This window comes from Arachis ipaensis, chromosome B03 (genome assembly GCF_000816755.2).
Source record: "Arachis ipaensis cultivar K30076 chromosome B03, Araip1.1, whole genome shotgun sequence".
Classification (NCBI taxonomy): domain Eukaryota; kingdom Viridiplantae; phylum Streptophyta; class Magnoliopsida; order Fabales; family Fabaceae; genus Arachis; species Arachis ipaensis.
In genome coordinates this window covers 32116963-32140858 of record NC_029787.2, presented here as the reverse complement: position 1 = coordinate 32140858, position 23896 = coordinate 32116963, and the positions used below count along the sequence as shown (strand labels likewise).

The 23896-nt window shown below is 36.0% G+C and overlaps 3 protein-coding genes across 3 annotated transcripts; all 3 read left to right on the top strand.

Annotated features, from left to right (window-relative positions):
* LOC107630219 (uncharacterized exonuclease domain-containing protein At3g15140) lies at positions 7918 to 12412 on the top strand. The gene is made up of 6 exons (XM_016333302.2): positions 7918 to 8256; positions 9653 to 9855; positions 10097 to 10177; positions 10570 to 10686; positions 10941 to 11064; positions 11960 to 12412. The coding sequence occupies exons 1-6, from the start codon at positions 8029 to 8031 to the stop codon at positions 12158 to 12160; spliced, it is 954 nt and encodes a 317-aa protein (XP_016188788.1). The 5' UTR covers positions 7918 to 8028; the 3' UTR covers positions 12161 to 12412.
* On the top strand, positions 13553 to 16492 carry LOC107630220. Its single transcript, XM_016333303.2, has 4 exons — positions 13553 to 14070; positions 15512 to 15715; positions 15929 to 15954; positions 16037 to 16492. The coding sequence occupies exons 1-4, from the start codon at positions 13726 to 13728 to the stop codon at positions 16245 to 16247; spliced, it is 786 nt and encodes a 261-aa protein (XP_016188789.1). The 5' UTR covers positions 13553 to 13725; the 3' UTR covers positions 16248 to 16492.
* LOC110269633 lies at positions 20374 to 21695 on the top strand. Its single transcript, XM_021117552.1, has 2 exons — positions 20374 to 20557; positions 20675 to 21695. Exon 2 carries the CDS (start codon positions 20819 to 20821, stop codon positions 21620 to 21622), a length of 804 nt encoding a protein of 267 aa, XP_020973211.1. The 5' UTR covers positions 20374 to 20557; positions 20675 to 20818; the 3' UTR covers positions 21623 to 21695.

The following is a 23896-nucleotide window of genomic DNA, read 5'->3' as shown; positions in this document are numbered from 1 at the left end:
ATAATTTTACCCTAATATTTTTCATACTGTAGCCTAATTGCTAATTTGGGCGTTGGAGTGATTTTGCAACTATCATCCCTACCGGCTCGTAACCGATCTCCTCACTTAGCCAAGCTCACGTCTCTCGATTTTCCTCTCTCCCTCACAACACCTTCAGGTAACGACATAAGATTTGCATCATCTGTGGGGACTAAAATCGTGGCTGGCAATGGACGAACTCCAGAACTCTCCTGGTGAGTCTGCGGAGGAGAGAAATAATGACACGATAAGGGGTTGTTATGTCACTAAGGACGGCCATATAATGAGCATGGTGAATGCTATGTCCTCCCAAAGCCGACACCAGAGCCCCAAGGGATGAGCGACACTTGTTGGAGAGGTGCCCGTTCGGGGGCACTGGAAATGACAACGCTTGATTCAAGCAAGAACATAGATACCAAGTTTAGAATTTCGAAAGAGAACTGATTGCTTGAAACTGCTATAAACCTGAGTCAAGCTATGAAGCCCACTCCAAAATGGAGCCACAGGGAAGTGATCGCGAGGTCATGAATGCGAAGGAAGCATGAGAATAGGGACAATCATTGCATGACCATTCCTACTACGGGAATTACAGGCCATGAATCGATAGTGATAAGTGTTACTTCTTTTGATGCTAGGATCATCAAAGTATGGTTCACAAAAAATTTTGACAAACCTACACACATGAGGTACGATGGCATAAAGGGACTTGCAATAGCACATTACTAACTTCGATGCAAGGATGAACCTGGTGGGGGTAGCAGATGCAGTTCAATGTTATGCATTCCCGGTAATTCTAGCCAGAATTGTAATCCAGTGGTTCAACTTACTCTTTCAGAGGTCTATTTCGACCTTCTCAAACATCTCACAAAAATTTTTGACCTAATTCACCCCTTAGATAGTAAAATCTAAACATCTAATAAATCTTTTAGGGGTAACTCAACAAAGTGATGAATCTAGCTAGAAGTACTTAGACCATTTTAATGATGAATTCTTAAAATTGACGGCCTAATGAACTCTGTAGCCAGCCTCTACTTAACAAACACATTGATAAAAGAAGATTTTTGAAAGATTTAACCACAAAAATGGTATATAGATGATGCAAGAAATACAAAATGTGGCAAGAGTACATTAATGACGAAGAGGTTAGTATGGTGGTAACGACCAACAAGGGACACCCCACTAGCCAACCGCCTCACTAACCGATGATTACCCAGCTCGGCAAGAAAAGTTAAAAGGAACAGACAGAAAAATTATAACAACCTAACTTTCAGCACGTCATGACCAATGTTAATCATCAGGCATTACTATTCAGTCGACTTATGAGTTCTAGACTCGGAGTGTATTATATAAATTGAGCATGTTGTATGCATTGTAAGCGGCTTTGAATATCTTTATGGGTGAATGTGAGTTAGTAAAATAGATAAATTATGTGACAATCACAGACAAAGAGATGAATAGATTATACATAATGTTGCCAAGGCTTTCATATAGACATATAAAGGGTAATATAGTCACACAGGTCATAAATATCTTAACCTATACATGGACTCTATTTGTCATTAGTCTGGTGGTGGCGGCCAACAGGCAGCACTTCACCCGCCAACAACTGCCTCACCAATCGGTGAATACCCAGCCCGGCAAGAAAAGTTAAAAGGAATAGGCAGGTAAACTATAACAACCCAATTTTCAGCATGTCATGACCAATACTAATCATCAGGTGTTACCATTCAATCGACCTATGAGTTCTAGATTCAGAGTTTATTTATATAATATTGAGCCTGATGTATGCATTGTAAGCGACTTTAAATATCTTTATAGGTGAAAGTGTGTTAGTAAAACAGATAATTATGTAGCAATCACAATTCACACATATAAAGATGAACAGATTATACATAATGCTGCTAAGGCTTTCATATAGACATATAAAGGATAACATAGTCCCACAAATATATATATATATATATATACATTGTACAGACGGTTAAGAACTCTTGAGATTCCAGGTCTCGGCCAATTCAGGAATCCACTCTGGAACTTAGTACTAGCCTAAGATAGAGAAATCCTATCCCCCCAAAGATGTTAATATATAATCAAAGAAAAAATACTCTAAACTGCATAGTTTTATAGAGTGGCCTGTGTCCTCTAAAATGTTCATTGTACCTCGTGGTTTGGGTAACAACTTTAAGACTCTTGATTTTTTAAAATTAAATAATAAGTTATTTATGAACTATAATATTTATTGAAGATTATATTTTCATAGATTTTTATTATTATGAATTAAAATTAATTATTATATTATTCCTATTTCTATTAAAAATTACCAACTGATCCTTATCTTTTTTTCCAAATTAAAGGTTCTTTATTCTTTGGTTTAGGATTTTGCTACTGTTAGTGATACTCAAATCAAATTGTTGAATAATTGATTGTTGTACTATATTTTATTGCTTTTTTTTGTGCTATGCTGAAAAAAATGATGCAGAAAGAGTAAAACCTTGATAAACCTTATTAATCTCTGAAAAAGTTTATTAATCTTTGTTAAAATTATGTTAAAATTATGTTAAAATTGTGATCGATATATTGTGTGCTAAAAATATTGCTAATCTTTGTTAAAATTATGTTGAAGCATAAGTTTTTATTTGAAGATGATCAAATATTTATAATTGGTTTAGTTAATTTAATTTTTTTTTATTTCTTGGAATGATCTTAAAGAGTTCAATAGTAATGTAACGACTAATGAGTGATAAATTGTTAATAATTGATGAGTCAAAGGTTATATTAGATTTTAGTTGATATAATGCTTTAAATTTGAAATACATTTNATCAATAAATTAATAATTAAAGTGGTCTAATAATCGATTCAGTTTTTAGAACCTTGCTCATAAGAGACCACCATTGATATATTAGACGAGAATGATGCCAAGTGTGGTTTAGCTCCATACGCTAAAGCCACACACGTGTTTCAATTTAGTTAAAAAAATAATTTAGGTATTTAATATATGTTTTATTATTTTAAATAATAATAATTTTTTAAAATTTATTTTTGAAAATAAATAAATTACTAAAATATCTTGTATTATTAATAAAAGTTGTAACATCCTACCACACTAAACTTTATACTTAAGTCGTAAAAAAGAAGTGGTGTAGAATTACGACCTCTAAAATAAAATGAGTTTATATAATAACAGAAGAATTATAATATGCTAGGAGCTTTGAAGAATAGAGGAAATAAAAAATCGCGAAATAAAAGCACAACGCTCAAGGAACGAGTTAACTTGCGTGCTAAGAAAACATTAACTTATTAAACATAAGATAACAGAAGTAGGAATAGAGTGCCAAAGATACAAAATAACAAGCTCCTAACTCAGCCGCGAAGTCAAGACTGGCCGGAGAATATTTACGCATATATACATACATATCCAAAACCCAAAAGTTCATATACACAGTCCTGGCTCTCCATAAACCTCTAAGAGAATAAAAAAGAACAAGTTATGCGGAGAGAGAACTAAGTACACATATATACATCACTGTATAGCAAAACTACCCAGTAACCACTCCGCTTCAAGAGTCCAGACGCCTAATGAGATGTCTCTCAACCTGCATCTGAAAAATAACAACATAGTATGGAATGAGAACCGGAGGTTCTCAGTATGGTAAAGGTGCCACACACATAATATATAAGGTCCTGGAAATGCCAGAGACAATCCTAGAACGCCGACACTCAGATTGTAGAGCTTAAAGTATTAAATAGAAGCCATAAGAGGTGGTTTTCTAAGAATATTTAAACCTAACTTAACTTAACCTTAAAATCTAAGTCACATACTGCCATTTCTCTGTACCTCCAATTTCATCATGCATTTTCACAGACAAACAAACAGATAAAGGCAAGCACAAGAAGGTTACAATTACTGCAGGTAACAAATACACATTTAACATGGCAAGTACATATAGGCACACCCAATTAAAGCACAAGCAAGTAATTCAAGTATTATGCATATGATGCATGCCTGTCCTATGGCTGATGAGGCTCATCTGTCGGTTATCCAGCCAATCCGACAAGTCTGAATTGTACTTAGACTGTCCCCCGACGTGCATTTCCAAGAGTCTATGCATAGCTTTATCTCAAATAATCAATATTGCTTAATGGGGTAACATTACCAGGAATTTATATAGTGCTCGGTCACACTTACGTCGTAGGATCAACAGAGTATCGAGTTTTCAACTTGGTACACGTGGTGGCAAGCCCCGGCACTTAATCCAGGGAATCTTGTATCTCAGATCATTCAAATTCATAAGCCATATAAATAATTCAATTATAATTCATCAACATCCACATCATTCTCAATCGCATCTCATTCATCATCATACATCAATCATATTCAATCCTTATCCTTCATTATCACACCTCCCATTCCATCCATCAATAGTTCCAATTCAAAACATAATTCATTCTTTTCTAAATGAATCAAACTTAAAACATACTCATTTTCTTAATAACTCAAAATCAAACCATATAACCTTTGAATCTAAATCTTTTTAAATAATCATATAGACAAAATCTCTAATTTTTATAAAATTTCGGTAGCATCTCCTCTAAAACTCGGATTTTGCCACCTTTTTCGGGTCCAAACCTGCATTCTTTTCAATTCAACATACCCTTCCTCATCATCATAACAATCACCATAAAAAATCTACCTCAGATCAACAATTATACTCATACAATATTCAAATCCAACAACCAAAATTCAACTAAGAATCATAGTTCACAAATCCTAGGCTTTTAACACAAAATACCTCATTTTTCATTCGAAATTTCCATTCCAATTATTTTCAAACCTATTACCACCAATCCAAATTGCCAACAATAATTCTCAACAAGCTCCATATCTTTTCATCAATCATCATTCAACCAAACCAAAATATAGCCATATAATCAACAATTCAATCACATATCCTTTCAAAGATCTAACTAGCAACCAATATCATCTTACAAACAAATCACCAAACCAAACCAAGCATATTCATCAATCCATTACTAACCATTAAATATACACCTGCATTCCAACTTATTCTATAGTCATCTAACCTAAGTTTTCACAGAACATTATATATTAAATGCAAGAAACCTAAACCATACCTTAAGCGATTCTTAAGTATTATTCCAAGACAATTTTTCTAAAGAACACAGCCCTCAAAACCTCAACTAATCAGCTTCCTCCAAGTTTCAGTATTCACAATTTCAAGTTCCAATTATTTATTCACAACCTAATACACATTTATAACACATATATATCCAATTTAATACTCAAAGTTCAAATTTAATGAAATTAAAATAGAATTATCGTATCCTCACCTTACCCAAGCTTCACATAAACAAGAGTGAACGTTTCTCTCAAGCTAATTGGATCCTAAAACATCAAAAATCAAAGAAATTCAACCTTCCTATTCATAATTCAAAAATTGGGGAAAAAGAGGACTGAGAGTGATTAAATAAGTTACTAGTGAAATTGTTCCGGTACAAATGTAGAGCTCGACGCGGTAAACGCGTGGTCGCAAACGGTGCGGCGATCGGAGCTCGGACGGAGAAGTTACAGCATTCGGGAGTTGATGCAGGGGTTTCGGCGTTCCTCTCTTCTCCCTGGTGCGCTGCTACTTCTGTTACGTTAATGAAGGGAAATGAACTTTTAGGCTCATTTAAATGCTGGTCGATTGGGCCCATGGGCTCGGTTCAATCGGTTCGGCCTGTTCGATCTAATTTTAGGTCAATTTCTTTGAAATTGGTGTCAAAATTCTCGTTTCGACGAGCTCTATCCTAATTTAATATTATTTTTGTATTTCTAATCTTCTTTATTAAAACTAATTTATCAACTAATTATTTACTATTTTAACGGGGTTTACAAAAGTAGCTTCTAAAAATATTTTTTATAACAAATATTTTTTGTATTCATCAAATTACTTATACANNCTCTCTTTTTTAATAATATTAAAAAAATGAACCGCTACAGTTATTATAAGGTTGAATATTTTACAATTGAATACTTTTATAGTATTTTATTATTAACAAATTTGGAAGATAGGCATATTGTAATAATTTAAAGAGAAAACCATAATTATCCAAACAAAATATTTAATCAAGTTTAATCAAATTGTTACAACTATTTTTTAAATCACGTACTTTTTTTTTCGTTCTTTTTTCTTTCTCCGTTTTCTCCTCCTCCTCCTTTTTCGCGCAAGTAGGTTCTTCTTTTGCTTCTCCTCCTCCTCGTTTCTCTTTTGTTATCGTCATCACCAACAACACCAATATTTTACTAACATCTTTATTGGTTCTAATTTTCTCTGGTATTATCATTAAATACTTTCGATTCATTTTTTAGTTTATCTTGGTTCCTTTGTGTGTTAATTGAGGTTCACTTGATACTACTGATAAGTATTGACTAAATTTTTTATTTTTTAAGCAATTTCGGTTCATTCCTTAGCTTAATTGAGGTTTATTTGGATCTAGAAATAAATTCGATGTGTGTTTTATTGATGATGGAGTCTTTTTAACTACTTGTTCAAAACTCAACTAATTTCAATTCATTTGTGTGTTAATTGAGGTTCACTTAATGCTACTGATAAGTATTAACCATAATTTTTTAATAAAGAAGAATGAAATTATTCATTATCACTTTATTCAATTGCATTAGATTCCACTCCATTCCATTCAATTAGTTCAATTTTAAACAAGCACTCAAAAAGACTCAATCATCAACAAAAACAATCAAATTCATTTCTGGATCCAAATGAATCGAAATTACTCAAGAAATAAAAAATTTGGTCAATACTTAACAACAGCATCAAGTGAACCTCAATTAACACACAAATGAATCGAAATTAGTTCAATTTTGAACAAGTAGTAAAAAAGACTCAATCATCAACAAAAGCACATCCAATCCATTTTTGGATCCAAATGAACTGCAATTAAACTAAGAAATGAACCGAAATTACTTAAGGAATAAAAAACTTGGTCAATACAATAGCAGCATCAGGTGAATCTCAATTAACACACAAATGGACCGAAATTAGTTCAGTTTCGAACAAGTAGTAAAAAAGACTCAATCATCAACAAAAACATCCAATCCATTTCTGGATCCAAACGAACCTCAATTAAACTAAGAAATGAACCGAAATTACTTAAGGAATAAAAAATTTAGTCAATATTTATCAACAGCATCAGGTGAATCTCAATTAACACACAAATGAGTCGAACTTAGTTCAGTTTTGAACAAGCAATTAAAAAGACTCAGTTATCAACAAAAATACATCGAATTCATTTATGAATCCATATGAACCTCAATTAAACTAAGGAGAAAAAGAAAAGACGCAGCAACAACAACAGTAATAAAAGAACAACGATCGAAAGAAAACACACGAAGAAGTAGAACGAATGCGACAAAGAAGAAAGAATAACGCTAAGAAGAAGAAGGAGGAATACAAAGACGAAGGAAGGAGGAATGCGAAGAATAAAAAAGAATAATGCGAAGAAGAAGAAAAAGAAACGCGAAAATAAAGAATAATATGTTTGCATTAGTGAAGTACGTGTGTACATGCTGATATAATGAAAGTAGTTTTTGTTAAATTTGGACAAACTTAATTGGACTTAATTGTCAAAAAGACTTAAATGTGTAACTGGATTAAAATGATAAATAGATCTTTAATTTTTTAATTTAAAAATAAATAAATTATTGACTAATTAAAAATATAAAATTATTCTTAATTTTCTAAAATACAAAATATCTATATTTTTTCATTCAAAATATATAAAGATAAATAAATTCTTAAAAAAATTTTAAAAAATTTTATATTTTAAAAAATAAAAAATATTTTTATATTTTTAATTACTCAAAGTAAAAAGTCAATTACACATTTATTTTTTTTCTCCACAAGAATTTTCCTACTCGAGTCCAGGAAAAGCCTAAAGCAAGCGGCAAAGCAACAAAAGACGCAAATCCTCTGTCGAAACCGACGACGGTAATGGCGCTTCTCAGAGCTTCTTTGCTGAAGATGACGTGTCACCGTAACGTTTGGCTTTCATCGGTCACACCATTTACCGTGTACCCAAACTCAAGCTTCCTCCCTCTCCAGCCTCCGATGTTCACTCTCTCAGCTTCCGAATCTCCATCCCCTTCCTCTTCCTCGCACGAGCCTCAATCTCGGTGGAAGCCCATGTGCTTGTACCACACACAGGGAAAGTGCAGCAAGGTACCAACTTCAACTCCTTCTTTCTCACTAACCCTTGCTAATCCCCAATTTCATCCCTTTAGTTAGTTACACTTCTTCAGTTCCGGTCATCATTTGCAAGCTATCGTTGGAATTTTACACATAGTAAATTAAGTTCTAACATTTTAAATTAGTGCAAGCTATGTAGCTAACCCCTAATGTTGTGTTTGTGAGTTGTGATATTAAAGGGCTCGGTTTAAACAGTGGAATGGAGTTCCTTTTATTCTTCAAGCTTTTCCATTCCCTCCTCTTCCAAAATCTCAACTCACAAACACACATGCTAAATAATCAGAGGAAATCGAAGAGACAAGGGTAATACGGTCATTTAGAGGGACTGATCCAGAAGTTACGAACGGGGTGGATACTATCTGCTATTACTTAAAATGTGTTCCTTAGTAACTGACAATTACACAACAATGTGCAACTATATCATTGTGAAAGAAACGTGGAAAAGAGAGGGTAGAAGGGTAGAGTTCGAATGTATAGGTTTTGATATGACATGACAATAACCGAGCACTCGCCACCATACTAATATACTTGATTTATTTGTATGCGAACATTAAATCTGTCCCTGATTATATGATCAATTTGCACATTCTCAAAAGTGAAATACTAAACTACAGATTGCCTTATATAGTTCATGAAGATGAAGTACTCGCCTTCCAATATGTGATTTAAATATTTCAAGATTAATCAATTTGTTCTGAGCATATTCTCTCTTTTACCTGCATATTGCTTAACAAATTCTCTCTAAAGGAATGCATGTAGTTTAATCACAAAACGTAGCAAATTGAGTACCAAAACAGACTACATAGCTGCTCCGGTTCCAGTACCAGCATTTTATTATTTTAGTGAGTATGGTTTTTTACTTTTTAGCACACATCAGAGTAGTGCTGCTTTGTCACCTCAGTAGATTTGAATGATTATATTTCATAGCCCACACTTGTTCAACCTGGTGCCATCACGTCATTATGGGCTTTCCCAAATGAAGTCTCCAATGCTGACATGACACCAGGATGAGGGATTTAATGGTTTAGGGATCTTGGTTCTTGATGCTTATTAAGAATAGGAATGTGGTGTTTGGATGTGATTTTTTTTGTGCCAAATAATCACTTTTTGGGCTGAAATTTTCAGCTTTCAGCTTTTTTAACTTTATAGAAAATTATGTTTGAGAATCACTGTTTCAGAAGTGAAAACAAGGTTACCCTGTCCCTAACAATGCAAAGTATCAGCTGAACTGTTATCAGTGTTCTTGTTCTGAATCATAAGAATTGCAGCTTAGAAGCTGAAAACATATGTCTATTGGATTGCTGTCAATTTTATGTGTGAGTAAAACATATGTAGTTTTGTTGATGTTTATGCTTCTCCAAATTTGCAGATGGATGATCCTGTCCACATTGAGAGGTTCAATCATGACTGCTCCAGGGAGCTTCAAGTGGCATCTGCTGAGCAGCACAAGATATGCTCTCAGAATTTTGACTTTTTCCTTGTGCTTGATTTAGAGGGTAGGGTTGAGATTCTTGAGTTTCCGGTTCTAATGATTAGTGCTAAAACAATGCAAGTTGAAGACATTTTCCACAGGTTTTGATCTGCCACTCTATAGTTATTCATTGAACAAAAATAGTACGTGCTTGAGCTTTCAATCCTCATGGGTAGCAACTGGTTTGTGCATCGTGCAACATATTTGAGTTTAGTATACTTTGACCTCTTAATTATTATATTCTGAATTTAAAAATTAAACTGTTACTATGTGTATATGAGGATTAACATTTTCAAGATTTGTTCTGTTTATAGTTTTACTTTTCCAATGTTCACTTAATAGGTTTGTGAGGCCCACAGAAATGAGTGAACAAAGAATAAATGAATACATTGAAGGGAAATATGGAAAATTTGGGGTTGACAGGTATGCAGTTTGTTTTCTGCCTGCCATCTCTTTTGTTGTTCAATTGTTCATGCTTGTCATCTGTGTAAAAGTCTTCTCAGTTTTTCTCATTTTCGTTTCTCCTATAAAAAGAAGTTTAAGAAGCAGGTAGAACAACTCTTCATGCAGTGCTGCTGCTTTCATACTATCATCTGTACATTATGGTTTCTTGTAAACATTTTAGGAGAGTAGTTTTTGCTATGATTTGATATTTGATTAACAGCAGATTAGATTTTTGAAATATGATCGACTGATTTTAATTTCAGGATGACTGATTGCAAAAAGTCATATCCTTAAGGTGCTTACCTAAGGATTAACGCTGTTGCTACTGCCCACATTGTGTGCCACACTAATACCTTTTTAATTTTTTCTAGGGTATGGCATGACACAGCGGTACCCTTCAAGGAAGTTATTCAACAATTTGAAGCTTGGTTGATGCAACGTCAATTGTGGAAAGGTGGGAGCCTTGTTGGTGCAGCATTTGTAACTTGGTAATATCTCAGTTCCAGAGTTTACCTCTTCCACTTCTTTTACATTTTCTCGTTTGTAGTGTCATTTCTTCTTATTAGTTTCAATGTGTTTCTTTTACTGCATCTCGAATTTAGCAGTAGATGTGTGTAGTATATGGTGGTTTCAGATTTAAACCCTTCATTTATAAGGAGAGACTGAGCTTGGAATTATTTCCTATCTTACATATCTTGAATAATTTGATTTGTTTTTGTATGGAATCCTTTTGCTTTTGCAGTGGAAATTGGGATTTGAAGACAAAGGTACCTCAGCAGTGTCAGGTGTCAAAACTAAAGCTTCCACCATATTTTATGGAGTGGATTAATCTAAAAGATGTATATCTCAACTTTTATAAAAGAAGGGTGAGTTCTTTTAATGTAAAAAGCTAAGGGTATGATTCTATGATATCAAATACTGTTTGCTTTTCCCATGATGACCCATAAAGTCTTGGGTACATGAATTGTATAGCGGAGTGACAACTTGATTTAATACCATTATACCAATATAAGGTTGCATTATCCTGTAGAAATTTGATTTAATCCTAAACCAATACACTACGGGTTTCATAACCTATGTCTTTTTAGAAAATTTAACATATTTCTCGAGATACATTATAAAACTGGAAAGAGAGTGTGACTTGACTCATTGATTTTGCAAGTTAGTTATTTAGTTGGTTATGCCAGCTCATTTAGTTAGAATGATAGCTAAATTAGTTATTCTTTCAGTAGCTTCCAGTAGAGTGTAGCTTGTGTAAATAGTAGCAATGTAACTAATTCGCAGTAGATGAGTTCATTCTCCCAATTTACATCAGCTTCATTCTTCTTTTCTTCCCTTTTTCTTCTCTCCATCAAATTCTCTCTGTTTCCCTTCACTCCATTTCTCATCCTTACACCATAGAGATTGATGAAAGCTCCATCTTCTTAGCATGCAGTTTCCACAGAGTTTATTGGCTTGGTTTTGTCTTAATCTTAGTGGTAAGGGTAGATCAAAGATAGGAGCATGAAAAATGTACGACAAACAAGACAAAAAATGGAAATACTATATAAAATTCATAAGCTTGAGCTTTTAGCAAGTTTCTTCCATTGACTGACTGACAGCATAAAATTATAGTGTAGTAAATATGCTATATATGAAATAGGCTATTTTTTAAAACTAGTTTTAGCATCTGATCCATTTGCACACTGATTTTCTTATGTTTTGTTTAATGCTAGTTTCTAAACTTAAAATGTTGTATCTTTTATAATGGATGGATTATAGGCCACAGGAATGATCACAATGATGAAGGAACTGCGAATACCATTGAGAGGAAGTCATCATCTTGGAATTGATGACACCAAGAACATAGCAAGAGTATTGCAGCACATGCTACTTGATGGTGCACTCATCCAGATTACTGCAAGGAGGAATCCGAAGACGCCAGCAGAGGTTAACTTTCTCTTCAACCACCGTATTAGATAGCGGCTTTGTCTTTTTCAATGTATTATGTAACTTCTATGTGATTTGTGTTTATGTTCTGCTGGGTTATCGAGTGTAATGATACTTGCATGAGTTGTCTACACTCTCAATTAATCCGAACCCAGGTGGCACAGTTAACTTGGTTTTGTTGACTTCATATAGTCGTGCTTGGTTAGTTAGTTATGTACAATTTGTAAATCTTATACATGAAGCATTTTTTTAAAAAAAGGGGTTAATAAATGCTTGATTGCGTAGGATTAGCAAGCTAATCATCACTTGATTGGTGAAACTGTTAAATAACCCAAATGCAATGCAATCCTTTAACGTCATTTAACTGCGTTTAAGTTTTCTTTTTACATTTCTACATTAGTTTGTCATTTCAAGGAATGATTTTACTTTTTTGGGTGAGATTAAAGGCAAGCACAAAGAGATAGTGGGGATGTGGGGTCTAGCGAGGTGTGTAAGTACTAAGTGGTGTGTAAGTTTCATTTTCTTTTAAAAACGAATTGAGTGTCTCTAGTTTTGTATCCTGAATGTAGTTTTGACTAAATTCCTGCAGTGGTTCTTAAGATTCACAACTTTTATTATTTTAGTCTTTCAGATTTAAAATTCACTATAATGGTCCCTGAGATCCAGTTTCAGGCACCATATTGGTTTTTGGACCCTTTTTAGCGTTGAGTCAATAAATAAAATGCTGAGCTAGCACTTGCAACACTAGACACATGATTAAATAGTGTCTTTTCGTTTTAGCTCTTAAATAACACAAACCTGATGTTGTTTTGGAGAATGAAAAGAGATATGATTTGCACATCATGTAAATTCTTCTTCTTCTTTTTATTTTTGCCTTGTTTAAGTGATAACAAAATGATACTATTTAGCCATGTGTCCAGCATGGCAAGTTTGAGCTAATTCAGCACTTAGTGCTAATTCAGTACTAGAAAGGATCGAGAGATCAATATAATGTTCTGTTGGGTTTTTTTAGCTCCATTTGAATTAAAAAAAAAAAAAGCAAATTGAGTGTTATATTCACTTATTTAGAAAAAAAATAAATTAGTTTCATTATAGAAAAAAGAACAACTACAACAGGTGGATGTTGTTATTAATTGCAATGCGAAGGTTTAGGTTTTGAAATTATGTATGAATTATCTTAAACTGAACAAAATTAAGTATTCTCTTCTTTTTTCCCCGGTAACATTCCAAATTCATTTAAACATTATGACTGTGACTTTTGGCCCTTCTTTTTCAGAAGCGAAGGATATTTTTATTATTTTTTTCTACTAAAAGCGTAGTGGATAGCCATAGGATATTTTACATGTTCACATACGTTCCTTTCAATTCCCCACTAAAAATCCATCAGATATTTTGCACTCGAGAATAATAGATCAATGATCGTATTATTTTTAATGTACATCTCTTTTATACTTCTTTATGATTTTTTATCAATTATTTTTAATATCAGAGAAATGTTCCACTCCTCCAAGTCTCCCACTCACTATTATTGCTGAGGGATCACTGAACACTTAAAACTCAGGAACAAGAACAATCATTAATTCATTACCAATATTATAATGTTGCATTCTCAGAGTCACAAGCTTCTCTTCCCAAATCTCCCAGTTCCTCTCTCACTGACCCACCAATACCAACACCATAACCACTCCCCTGTTCTTCATTTTCTGAATAGACGCAACAATAGTAATACTCTTCACGTACTCTCAGCTATTCCTCCAGAAGCTTCACCAGTGCTGATTACTCACTTAGCCCAAGAACTCACAATTACAGGCACCATTCAATTCCCTCTTTTTACAGCCACAAATGACACACTGCAGGTTGCTTCTAGTGTTCTTCTCACAGGGGCCACCACTGCCTTCTTCTTCCGCACCGTTGTGCGCCGTATCAAACGTGTCAAAGAATTGGTACTCCTCTGTTTCTCTTGACATTTGATTCTAATTGTATATGCAACCAGTGTTTGTATTGTAGTGTTCATGTTCTGCTTCATGCGGTCATGCCTATGGGATACGTATAACATCATGTTCTTAACATTCTTTTAAAAAATGAGAAAAACCTAAAACAGTCCATGATAATTACCTCGAAAGACCACGAGGCCCTTGACAAAAAAAAAAACCCAACCCGACCCCTGATAATTACTTCGAAAGGACGAGGCCCCTTGTGAAAAAAAAAAGTCAATGTTATTTTTTTGGCACAAGGACTAATCAGTCCAAAAAAAAAGATTAAGGACCGGATTTGGTGTTTTTTTTTTCTTGGGGGTCTCGTTGTCCTTTCGAGATAATTGTTAGAGGCCGGATGAAGTATTCACTCTAAAAATAAAGTAGAAATAGGTTGTTTACCATTTTTTTTCGAGTAACTATAAGTTTTAACCAAAATTAATTATTTATATGTCGTGTTTTTAATGATAGGAAACTTTGATTAATTAATTTTAGTTGAAATATTTTATTATTGCATGAAAAATGATCATAGACCATTTTTTTTTCTCCCTTGGTTTTACTGTTGGAAATATTTAAAGTTTGATTTTGGTCAATAATATATGGAAGATTTTATGTACAATTTATGTTTAATTCATTTTTATAAGAATAATTTCAAAAATTGTATACATAGGATGATTGATTAATGAATAAAAAGATGTTATCTAGTTAGTATGTTAAAACCAAGGCCCAAACTAAATCATAATATGGCCGCAATTATGCAAACGAGAATAGTCCAAAAACGGGACTTCGTTACTTTAATTATTCTTAGTGTAATTAACAAATACAAAGTGAATTATATATTTTTGGTAATCAGTTGATTAAATAAATTAATGAACATACATATTCAAGGGCTGATCTAAGGCAATATATATATATATATATATATGATGTTAGGCTGTTAGCTTCTAGAAATATATATGGAGATGATTATTGGTAGAGTTCATGCTTTAGTTGTCAAAGTGATAACTGAGTCAAAAAGATGGTGGATTGGTGATAAATACCAATTTACTTTATCATTAAGAAATAATATTTCAAGTTATTCTATCATGTAATTGTACTTATAAATAGGTAAACCCATGCATGATGTTCTTCAAGTGAAGTTACAATAGGTGCATATAGCTTAGATTGAAAATCTTCATTTATATTATGCGAATATAATTGAGAGTAGTTATCTGTATGTATTATGATTATGTTTCTTTTCTTGACTTAGCAATTAGTATCTACAATTTATTTATTGCGATAATTTCCATTATCCAATAAATTTTAAGTTTATGAATGATCTCATTAGTATCCTTTTTTACCATTGGTGAAGAATATTTCCTATTGTGCTCCAAACTTTATATTAATTTCTGAAATGTGATTTTGGTTCCAGAAATTTAGGTCCGCTGGAGTGAATAAATCACTAAATGGCTTGAGAGCTATGCAGTCAAATTCCATTAAAGTTAAGGCTCCACCAGCACCTGATCAAGCATTGTTGGGAGCAGTTATAGCAGGCGTTATTGCTCTTATTCTCTTCAATCTGACCTCAAATGTAGACACAGCTCTAAGTCATCACACGGTTTCAAATAATTTCTCGGTTTGTGTCTCTTACTACTTTTTGAAACAATACTTGACTTATTATTTTTTGTCGTGTTTTTATTTTTGAAAGACTTGTTTTTGTTCATTCATATTTTAGTGAAACGAATAAAACTTACAAATAAATCAAAGAAACTATCTTACCAAGAGTTACACAAAAAATTAGCATATTCCAATCAAGAGAGTCTAACGGAAGAAATTTTATCTTTTCCAGGCCCGCCAAATTACAATCACCATAAGGTAGTTGTTATTTCCAATCTCTCATATATACCTTAACACATTTTCATAACGATGCTAAAAACTAGCTTATATTTTGTGACAGGACAATGATAACGGGTTTGTGCTACCTTGCAACATTTATCTACGGTTTCAGTTCTCTTGGTCTATTGCTTTATTCTGGCCAGCTTGCCACCAATATTAGCTTTATGGGAAGGTCAGTTACTGGAAAGAAAATTGACAAGAAGAATATCACAAGTGATGATAATAAACTGAGCACCCCCAAGGAAGATCAAAACCAAAGCAAGTCAACATAATTGAATTCCATAGTATGGAAGGTAGTGAAGATGTTATTGTGCATCTTCATCCAAGGAAACTGTCCATTAGTTGACATGTGTTACTACTTTTTTCAAAGTTGTTCCCACTTTTTGGCAAAAGCTACTATTCAACCAGTTGTGTTGGATTGTTTCAATAGTTGATTAACAAAAGGTTTAGCTATAATGTAATGATCAATATTTTTATGAAAATTATTTTAGATATGATAGTGGGTTGGATTATAGTACCCAACTTTTAGGCTACAAGACTAATTTAATGGTACGTCGAAAAAATTATACATGTTTAGCACTTGTGGGCTTGGAAGGTTAGATCCAATTAATTAACTTCAATATGAACTACTGGATTAGGGTGGAACCAAAATGGAAGAGGAAAGTATAGTACACAGATTGAATTTCAAGTTTTTACCATAATGACAAATTTCTTGAAGGTTTAGTAACCCTGCACCCACACCCAAAGAAGATTACAAGAAGAATATAAATGGAAAAAAAAAACCATCACTTTGTCTGTCAATTAGTGGCTAATAGATATTTTGACAATTACAAAAAAAAATTTCTAATTTCTTGTTAGAGTCACTATTGTACGGCCAGGTATATATATATAATTTTACAACCAAAATGTGTCATAAATCATTCTCTCATTGTAATTGAAATCAAAATTTTCCCTTTAAAATTAAAGAATTCTCTCTCCTTCCTCTCCCTTTATCTATCCCTCTCATTCCTTCAACCACTTTATCTCTTTTATATATCATTATCAATAAATAATTATAAATTTGACAATCAAAATGTGCAACATAACATTCTTTAATTATATTAAAATTAAAATATAGTTATATTATATATTGTATTATATTATATATTATTATCAAATTTAATAATAAAATATATCACATGACACTCTTATTAAATTTGAGAAAAAATATTTTCTTCTAAAATTAATAAACTCCCTTTCTAAATTCTTTCATATACCTCTTTTCTTTTTTTCTATTTCTCTCTACCTTTCTCACTCTATATATAATTCTGATATATTTATATATTATTATCTAATTTAATAACCAAATGTGTGACATGACATTCTTTTATTCAAATTGAGAAAATATATTTCCTTCCAAAATTAATAAACTCCCTTCTTAAATTCTCTCATCTATTTCTCTCTATTTTTCTATTTTTCTCTACTCTTCCCACTCTATATATAATTTGTAATTTATATTTTATATTAGTAATTTGACAAATCAAAATGTGTCATCAGATATTTTTTATTATAATTAAAATTTTTTTTTTTTTAAAATTAACAAACTCCCTCTCTGAAAATAATAACTAAAAAACTTATTATTTAATTTTTTATCCACGGAGATCCTGGTCTTCATAGCCAACGAGAACTTTTGTCTCCTACAATCTTTTTGTAAAAGTAGTTTGATTCTATAAATTTTTTGTGCTATAATCTATAATGTCAGAACAAACTGACATAATTTTAAAAGATTTATATTCCCGTAATGTAATTACGGGTAAAAATACTAATTAGTTAGCTATTAGTGTTTAGATAAAAAATTTAGACTCTAATACTCTAATTTTATGATAAAATCACTTACATACAAGTTAGTTGTTTATTGCTTTAACAAAAGATTATACTCTCATTTCGTTTAAGATCACTCTTGTTCTTCCAATGATCAATATGTGTTTTGACCAAAAATCATTGATTTCGTGTTAGAATAATTATTGCACTACTAGCAGTACAGTTATTGGTTTATCAAGTGTTTTGATGAAAAGGACAGATTCTAATTTTATATTAAACTCATTCGTATACCACCAATTTTAATTTAGGTATTATTGATAACTAGGAACCCAGCATGCACGTTACTACTGTTTTAACTTTTAAGTGCTAATATAATTTATTAAATCAAAATATTAAGACTATCAAAAAAGAGAAAAAAAATTATACAAAAATTTTTATAATTAATTCTGTAAAAAAAATACAAAATAATTATATATATAAAATAAAAAAGTTAATAAATTTTTAATTTTTAAATATAGTATTTTTGCCACAAATTAATTGTCTCATAAAAAAACGAAAAATAAAATATACAGCAGTAGAAACAAAAAGATAATGATAAAAGATAAAGAATAGTTGTCTTAGCTTTCTACTAGATTTTTAAAAAATATGTTCTTAGCAACTAAGATTATCGGAAGAATTTTTTCTACTAGATCTTTAAAAATGTCTTTAACAACCTAGATTAAAAGGATGAAATTGAAAGAACAAACAATAATAGTTGCCTTACGCTGGATCATTCAATTTTTTATGCAACAAGCAAACCAAATAACTCACCTCACTTGATCACACAGAAAAAAAACTGCTTAAAATGTCTTACAAATTTATTTAAGGGCAAAAAACGCTAATAAGCCAACATCACTTCATATTTACGTATATCAGCCAAAACGAAAATCGTTTCAGCAATAAGCCAAATTGTATTTTAATGTAATTCGAACCAAGTTGGTTCGAACTGCATTTAGGTATAAATCGAACCAGGACAGTTCGAATTACCAAGAAAGAGATGCACATAATTCGAACCAAGGTGGTTCGAACTTCACTTGCTCATAATTCGAACCAGCCTTGTTCGAATTATCCATGTAAATGCGAACCAAGTAATTCGAACCACCCTGGTTCGAATTACTCAGTATTTGGCTCCAATAGTAATTCGAACCAACCTGGTTCGAATTACTCATTATTTGGCTATATAAGGAGTTCGAATCAGCCTCATTCGAACTATTATTCCTCTTCCCTACCCCACCAAATCCCAGAGAAAACGACCCAGATTCGATCCGACAAAGACCTGAACGGAATACTCAGCCGATGGGGGACGATCCGGCAAGGTTATATCGGTTGGACGGAGTTGCTCATATAGCCGGGGTCATCAACGACGAGGTTAGTACAATAAAAACTTATTGCTAGCGGTTTATTTGAGTTAGTGGTTTTGCATGTGGTTTTAGTGGCGGTTTATGTTAGCGGTTAATCGTAGTGGTATTGCTAGTGGTTTAGTAGAGAGGTTTTGTATGCAAGTTAGATGGTGGTTTAGTTGGTGGTTTATGTTAGTGGTTTATGTTAGTGGTTTATGTTACCTGTTTTATGTTAGTTGATTATGCTGGTTCTTTTATGTTGATGGTTTAGTAGGTGGATTTTGTTAGCTATTTTTTAGTTAGTGGTTTACGTTAGTTGTTTTATGTTAGCTGTTTTATGTTAGTGTTTACGTTAGTTGTTTTATTTTAGTGGTTTAGGTTGGTTGTTTTATCTTGGTGGTTTATGTTAGTTGTTTTATGTTAGTGGTTTGTGTTAGTTGTTTTATGTTAGCTATTTTATATTAATGGTTTAAGTTTAACTGTTTCATGTTAGTGGTTTAGTTGTGTGGTTTATGGTAGTTGTTTCGCATGTGGTTCTCGTTAATGGAATTTTATGCGGTTTTATTTTGGTATGATTTTTTGTTGATAATTTATCGTCTGGGGTATTTTTGTCATTGGTTGTGAAGCTGGTTCTAACAATGTGGTGCATGTAATGCGCAGCCACAACGATGCATCAGGAGCATGAGGCGGCAGCAGGGCATGCGACTCGATGACAGATACGTTCCTTACTTGCAGATGGCCGGATTATACCATCTTGCCAGGCTGAACGACAGATGGTTCCGGTTAGATGAGGCCCTTGTCAGTGCCTTTGTCGAGCGATGGCGTCCGGAGATGCACACGTTTCACATGCCGTTCGGAGAGTGCACGATCACACTTCAGGACGTGGCGTACCAGTTGGGTTTGCCAGTGGACGAGCGTTACGTGAGTGGCTGCCTATCAGAATTCCAGATATACATCCAGGGTGGTCGTCCAGCTTGGGTGTGGTTTCAGGAGTTGCTTGGAGTGATTCCTCCTCCCAGCCAGGTTCAGAAGTACGCAGTAAACTGCAGCTGGTTCCAGGAGACTTTTGGAGAGTGCCCCGAGGGAGCCGATGACGAGACTGTGCGAAGATATGCCCGTGCGTACATCATGATGTTGTTGGGTACGCAGCTGTTTGCCGACAAGAGCGGCAACCGCATTCACATCAGATGGATTCCCTACGTAGCCAGGATTGAGGAGATGGGTACCTACAGCTGGGGATCTGCAGCACTGGCATGGTTGTACCGGTGCATGTGCCGAGTGGCGAACAGACATGTGGTCAAGTTAGCGGGCCCACTACAGCTACTTCAGTCTTGGATCTTCTGGCGATTTCCTCGGTTTAGGCCTGCAGGGTATGAGACGTTCAGCTGGCCATTGGCCTCGAGGTACTCTACACAGCCTTTTCTATTTCAATTTAATATGCATAACTCCATGTTCATTAATAATGTATTACAAACCCTAAACCCACATTTAAGTAGCCATAAGACACATGTATGATGCAGGTGGTCAGGTTACAACCCTTCCGGTAGCAAGAAGGGTCCTAGAGTGCAGATGTGGAGGCTGAGGATAGACTGGTTACAGGATAGGGAGGTGAGTACGCTACTTAATAAGTTTCTTTATTTAACCACACTTTATGAGTTGGGTCCATGAGTTGCCCTGACAATGGAGAGTTTTCCGTGCAGTTTATTTGGATGCCGTACAGCAGCCCCGACGTACTTCAGGTTGTGCATCCGGAGGCTTTGGAGCCTCGGCATATGGCGTTGTCGTGGTCTGTGACGTCGCTGATCTACTTTGCCGTCATAGAGTGGCATCAGATAGATAGGGTGCTTCCGCAGTTCGGAGGTGTGCAGCCCCGTCCGAATCCCGCCCTGAACATCGACTTTCTGATGTCGAAGGACGGCAGAGGCGGTGATCGATGGTTCCCATACCATTTGCAGAAGTGGCATCTCTATTGGGACTCCCGTGTGGAGACCGTGCTGAGGTTTGATGTTGTTGCCGACCCTGGACCGTCGCATGAGTTCCTCGAGTGGTGGAGTCAGCATGGAAAGAGGTTCTTGTCTGCGGAGATGCACTTGGGGGATCCAAGAGCCGTTCCTATTCCAGTTGAGGCCTCACAGCGGGGTGCTGGGCGAGTTCTTGACATGGATCGTCCTGAGGACGTGCCGGACAGGCGGCGGGTTGAGAGGAGAGCTCGTGTTGGGACACGACGGAGCCAGCGTGACTGGAGGTGGCTAGAGCATGCTATGGACGAGGACGACGATGCGGGTCCCGCTGGAGGCGGACGACGAGGCCACGGAGGGAGACGGAGAGGGCGTGGTGCGGCAGACCACCGTGGTCGTGACCCTGACGACAATGACGACGATCAGCATGGGCCCGTGGGCGGGGATGGTGCAGGGACTGTTGCAGTTGCTGGTGTTAGTACCCACGATGGCGGACATGGAGGTGAGTGATATGGGTCAGGTATGGGTGACGGGGCTAACCCTGGTGACGCTGGACTCGGGTCAGGGCTTCTTGGAGATTACTTCGTTGGTGTACCCGCCCATGACCAGACTCAGCAGGAGGGTACCCCGTGGGTTATTCCGGGATCGCAGTGGTTAGACTTCCTTGCCTCAGATACGCTTGATGCGGACTTCGGGGGTCAGCATTTTCTAGAGGAGATTACCGCCATCATGCAGGAGGACGTGCCGGCCCGGAGACGTGGTCAGACCTCCAGAACGCAGGCAGCTTTGGATGTTGATCTGAACGAGCCTCCTACGGCATCTGTTGGTGACCATTTCGGTATGGGAGGTACCCCACCATCCGCCTACACTGGTGAATCAGAGTCTGTTGCCGGGCCGTCTGCGGCACCCATCCATGTTACGCCACCTGCACAGCCTGCCCCGGATGAGGACGCGGATGAGATCGAGGATGAGGAGCCATTTGTCCGCAGAGGTCAGAGGGCACGGGTACCCCGTCGTTGCTTTACGGGCTCGCATCTGTTTAGATGATCCACGTTTCATGTATTTTGTTCCTTAGGGTTCATTCATGTATGATAGCCATGTGTACTTTTGTTGTTATTTTAGAGCTGTTTCATTTGTTGTTTGTTCATTGTATTGTACTTTGAAAACGGGTGTTTACCGGATTTATCAGTGACTATCCGTAATCATTGCATCATATAACGGTTTAATCTGTACATTTATTTATTAAATTTAGTATTTAGGGTTATTGTAACAAGACTCAAAGTGAAACATAACATATTCATTACGTAACGCAGCTTGCACAATACAATGTAGAAAGATCAACAAATTACATGAGTGCTCAATAACAACATCTAACAGGAAAAGTTAAATAAGATAAGTACTAACACTAACAACATGGCTACTAATGGCCCCCTGTGTGAGACGATCCTCCAAGCTGTGGGCAACTCCGACGTGTGTGCCCGGGTTGCCGACAGAGGCCACACCTCTTTGGCCGGTTCGGATCTGCCTCGTCCATATTCGTCCGTATCCTAGTGGACCACGGACGACCCTCCCTCGCACGCCTCTTATCAGGGTCCGGTATCACTGTGGGCCCGTCGTATGGTGGCCAGAAGCCCTCCGGGATCGGAGGTGTGAATCCCATCTGATACACACTGAATACCGAACTAATCTGATACACGCTGTGAACATAAGAGGTCCAGGTAACCCGCGAGTAGGCACAGCATGCAAGTGCGTGCTGACACGGGAAATGAAGCGCCTGGAAGTACCCGCAGTCACATGTCCGAGAGGCAAGCGATACTCCGTAGCTACCCAACGAGAAAGAACCAGTCGGAGTGGTCTCTGCTATGGTGAACTCGGAGTTATCCCGGTCATACAAAGTCACCGTGAAGCACCTGACCGTCTTTAAGTTGGCCTCAATACACTTCACCAAGTGCTGACTGAATTGTTGTCCGGTTCCCATCTGGGCCTCAGCCTCTCTCCCCTTGCGAACAAAGAGTTCCGCAAGCCTTCCATACGTTGCCTTCACCAGGGAGGATACAGGGAGATTTCTGACACCCTTTAGGATTGAGTTCACACACTCGGAGATATTCGTCGTCATGTGACCGAATCTCCGCCCCTCATCACGATGCTGAGTCCACAAGGAATAAGCAATCCGGTTCGCCCACTCACACATCGCCGGGTCCTCAGACCGCAGAATATCAAACCAGTAATCAAACTCAACCTCGGTCTTTGCATACGCCGCATTCACTAGAAGCCTCCGTGCGTCCTTGCCCTTGAAGGTAAGGGCAAAATTAGCCGCTACGTGTCGAATGCAGAATGTACGGTAGGCAGATGGAGGTAACCAACCTCCGTCAGGAGCCTCAAGCGCAGCCTTGATGCCGTTATGCCTGTCCGATATAACCAGCAGATCCGACTGTGGTGTCATGTGCTGTCGAAGGTGGGAGAGAAAGAATGTCCAGAACTTTGCATTCTCACCCTCTACTAGTGCGAATGCAACAGGTAGAATGTTGGAGTTCCCGTCCTGTGCAATCGCGATGAGCAACGTTCTCCCGTACTTGCCATACAGATGTGTGCCGTCAAGCCTAAACCCAAAGTGTGCTGCCGTGGCATTCAGGAGCACCTTGATGCTGACGGATGAATCAGCCCAAACCATTGGCATAATGAACGCCGAAATCACATGATAGTCCAAACTCCTGTGGTCACTCGAGATGGATGTGGCAAGACAAGTGTGAGGTCCATTGTACCGTTTGACCTCCCAAATGCCCT

Bases quoted from the DNA above. Each gene is read 5' to 3' on its own strand.
- LOC107630220 (XM_016333303.2), top strand. From the start codon at position 13,726: ATGTTGCATTCTCAGAGTCACAAGCTTCTCTTCCCAAATCTCCCAGTT. The intron at 14,071-15,511 runs GTACTCCTCTGT...TTTTGGTTCCAG, and splicing joins TCAAACGTGTCAAAGAATTG to AAATTTAGGTCCGCTGGAGT. The intron at 15,716-15,928 runs GTTTGTGTCTCT...TATCTTTTCCAG, and splicing joins CGGTTTCAAATAATTTCTCG to GCCCGCCAAATTACAATCAC.
- LOC107630219 (XM_016333302.2), top strand. From the start codon at position 8,029: ATGGCGCTTCTCAGAGCTTCTTTGCTGAAGATGACGTGTCACCGTAAC. The intron at 9,856-10,096 runs GTTTTGATCTGC...TTCACTTAATAG, and splicing joins GTTGAAGACATTTTCCACAG to GTTTGTGAGGCCCACAGAAA. The intron at 10,687-10,940 runs GTAATATCTCAG...TTGCTTTTGCAG, and splicing joins GGTGCAGCATTTGTAACTTG to TGGAAATTGGGATTTGAAGA.
- LOC110269633 (XM_021117552.1), top strand. From the start codon at position 20,819: ATGAGTTGCCCTGACAATGGAGAGTTTTCCGTGCAGTTTATTTGGATG.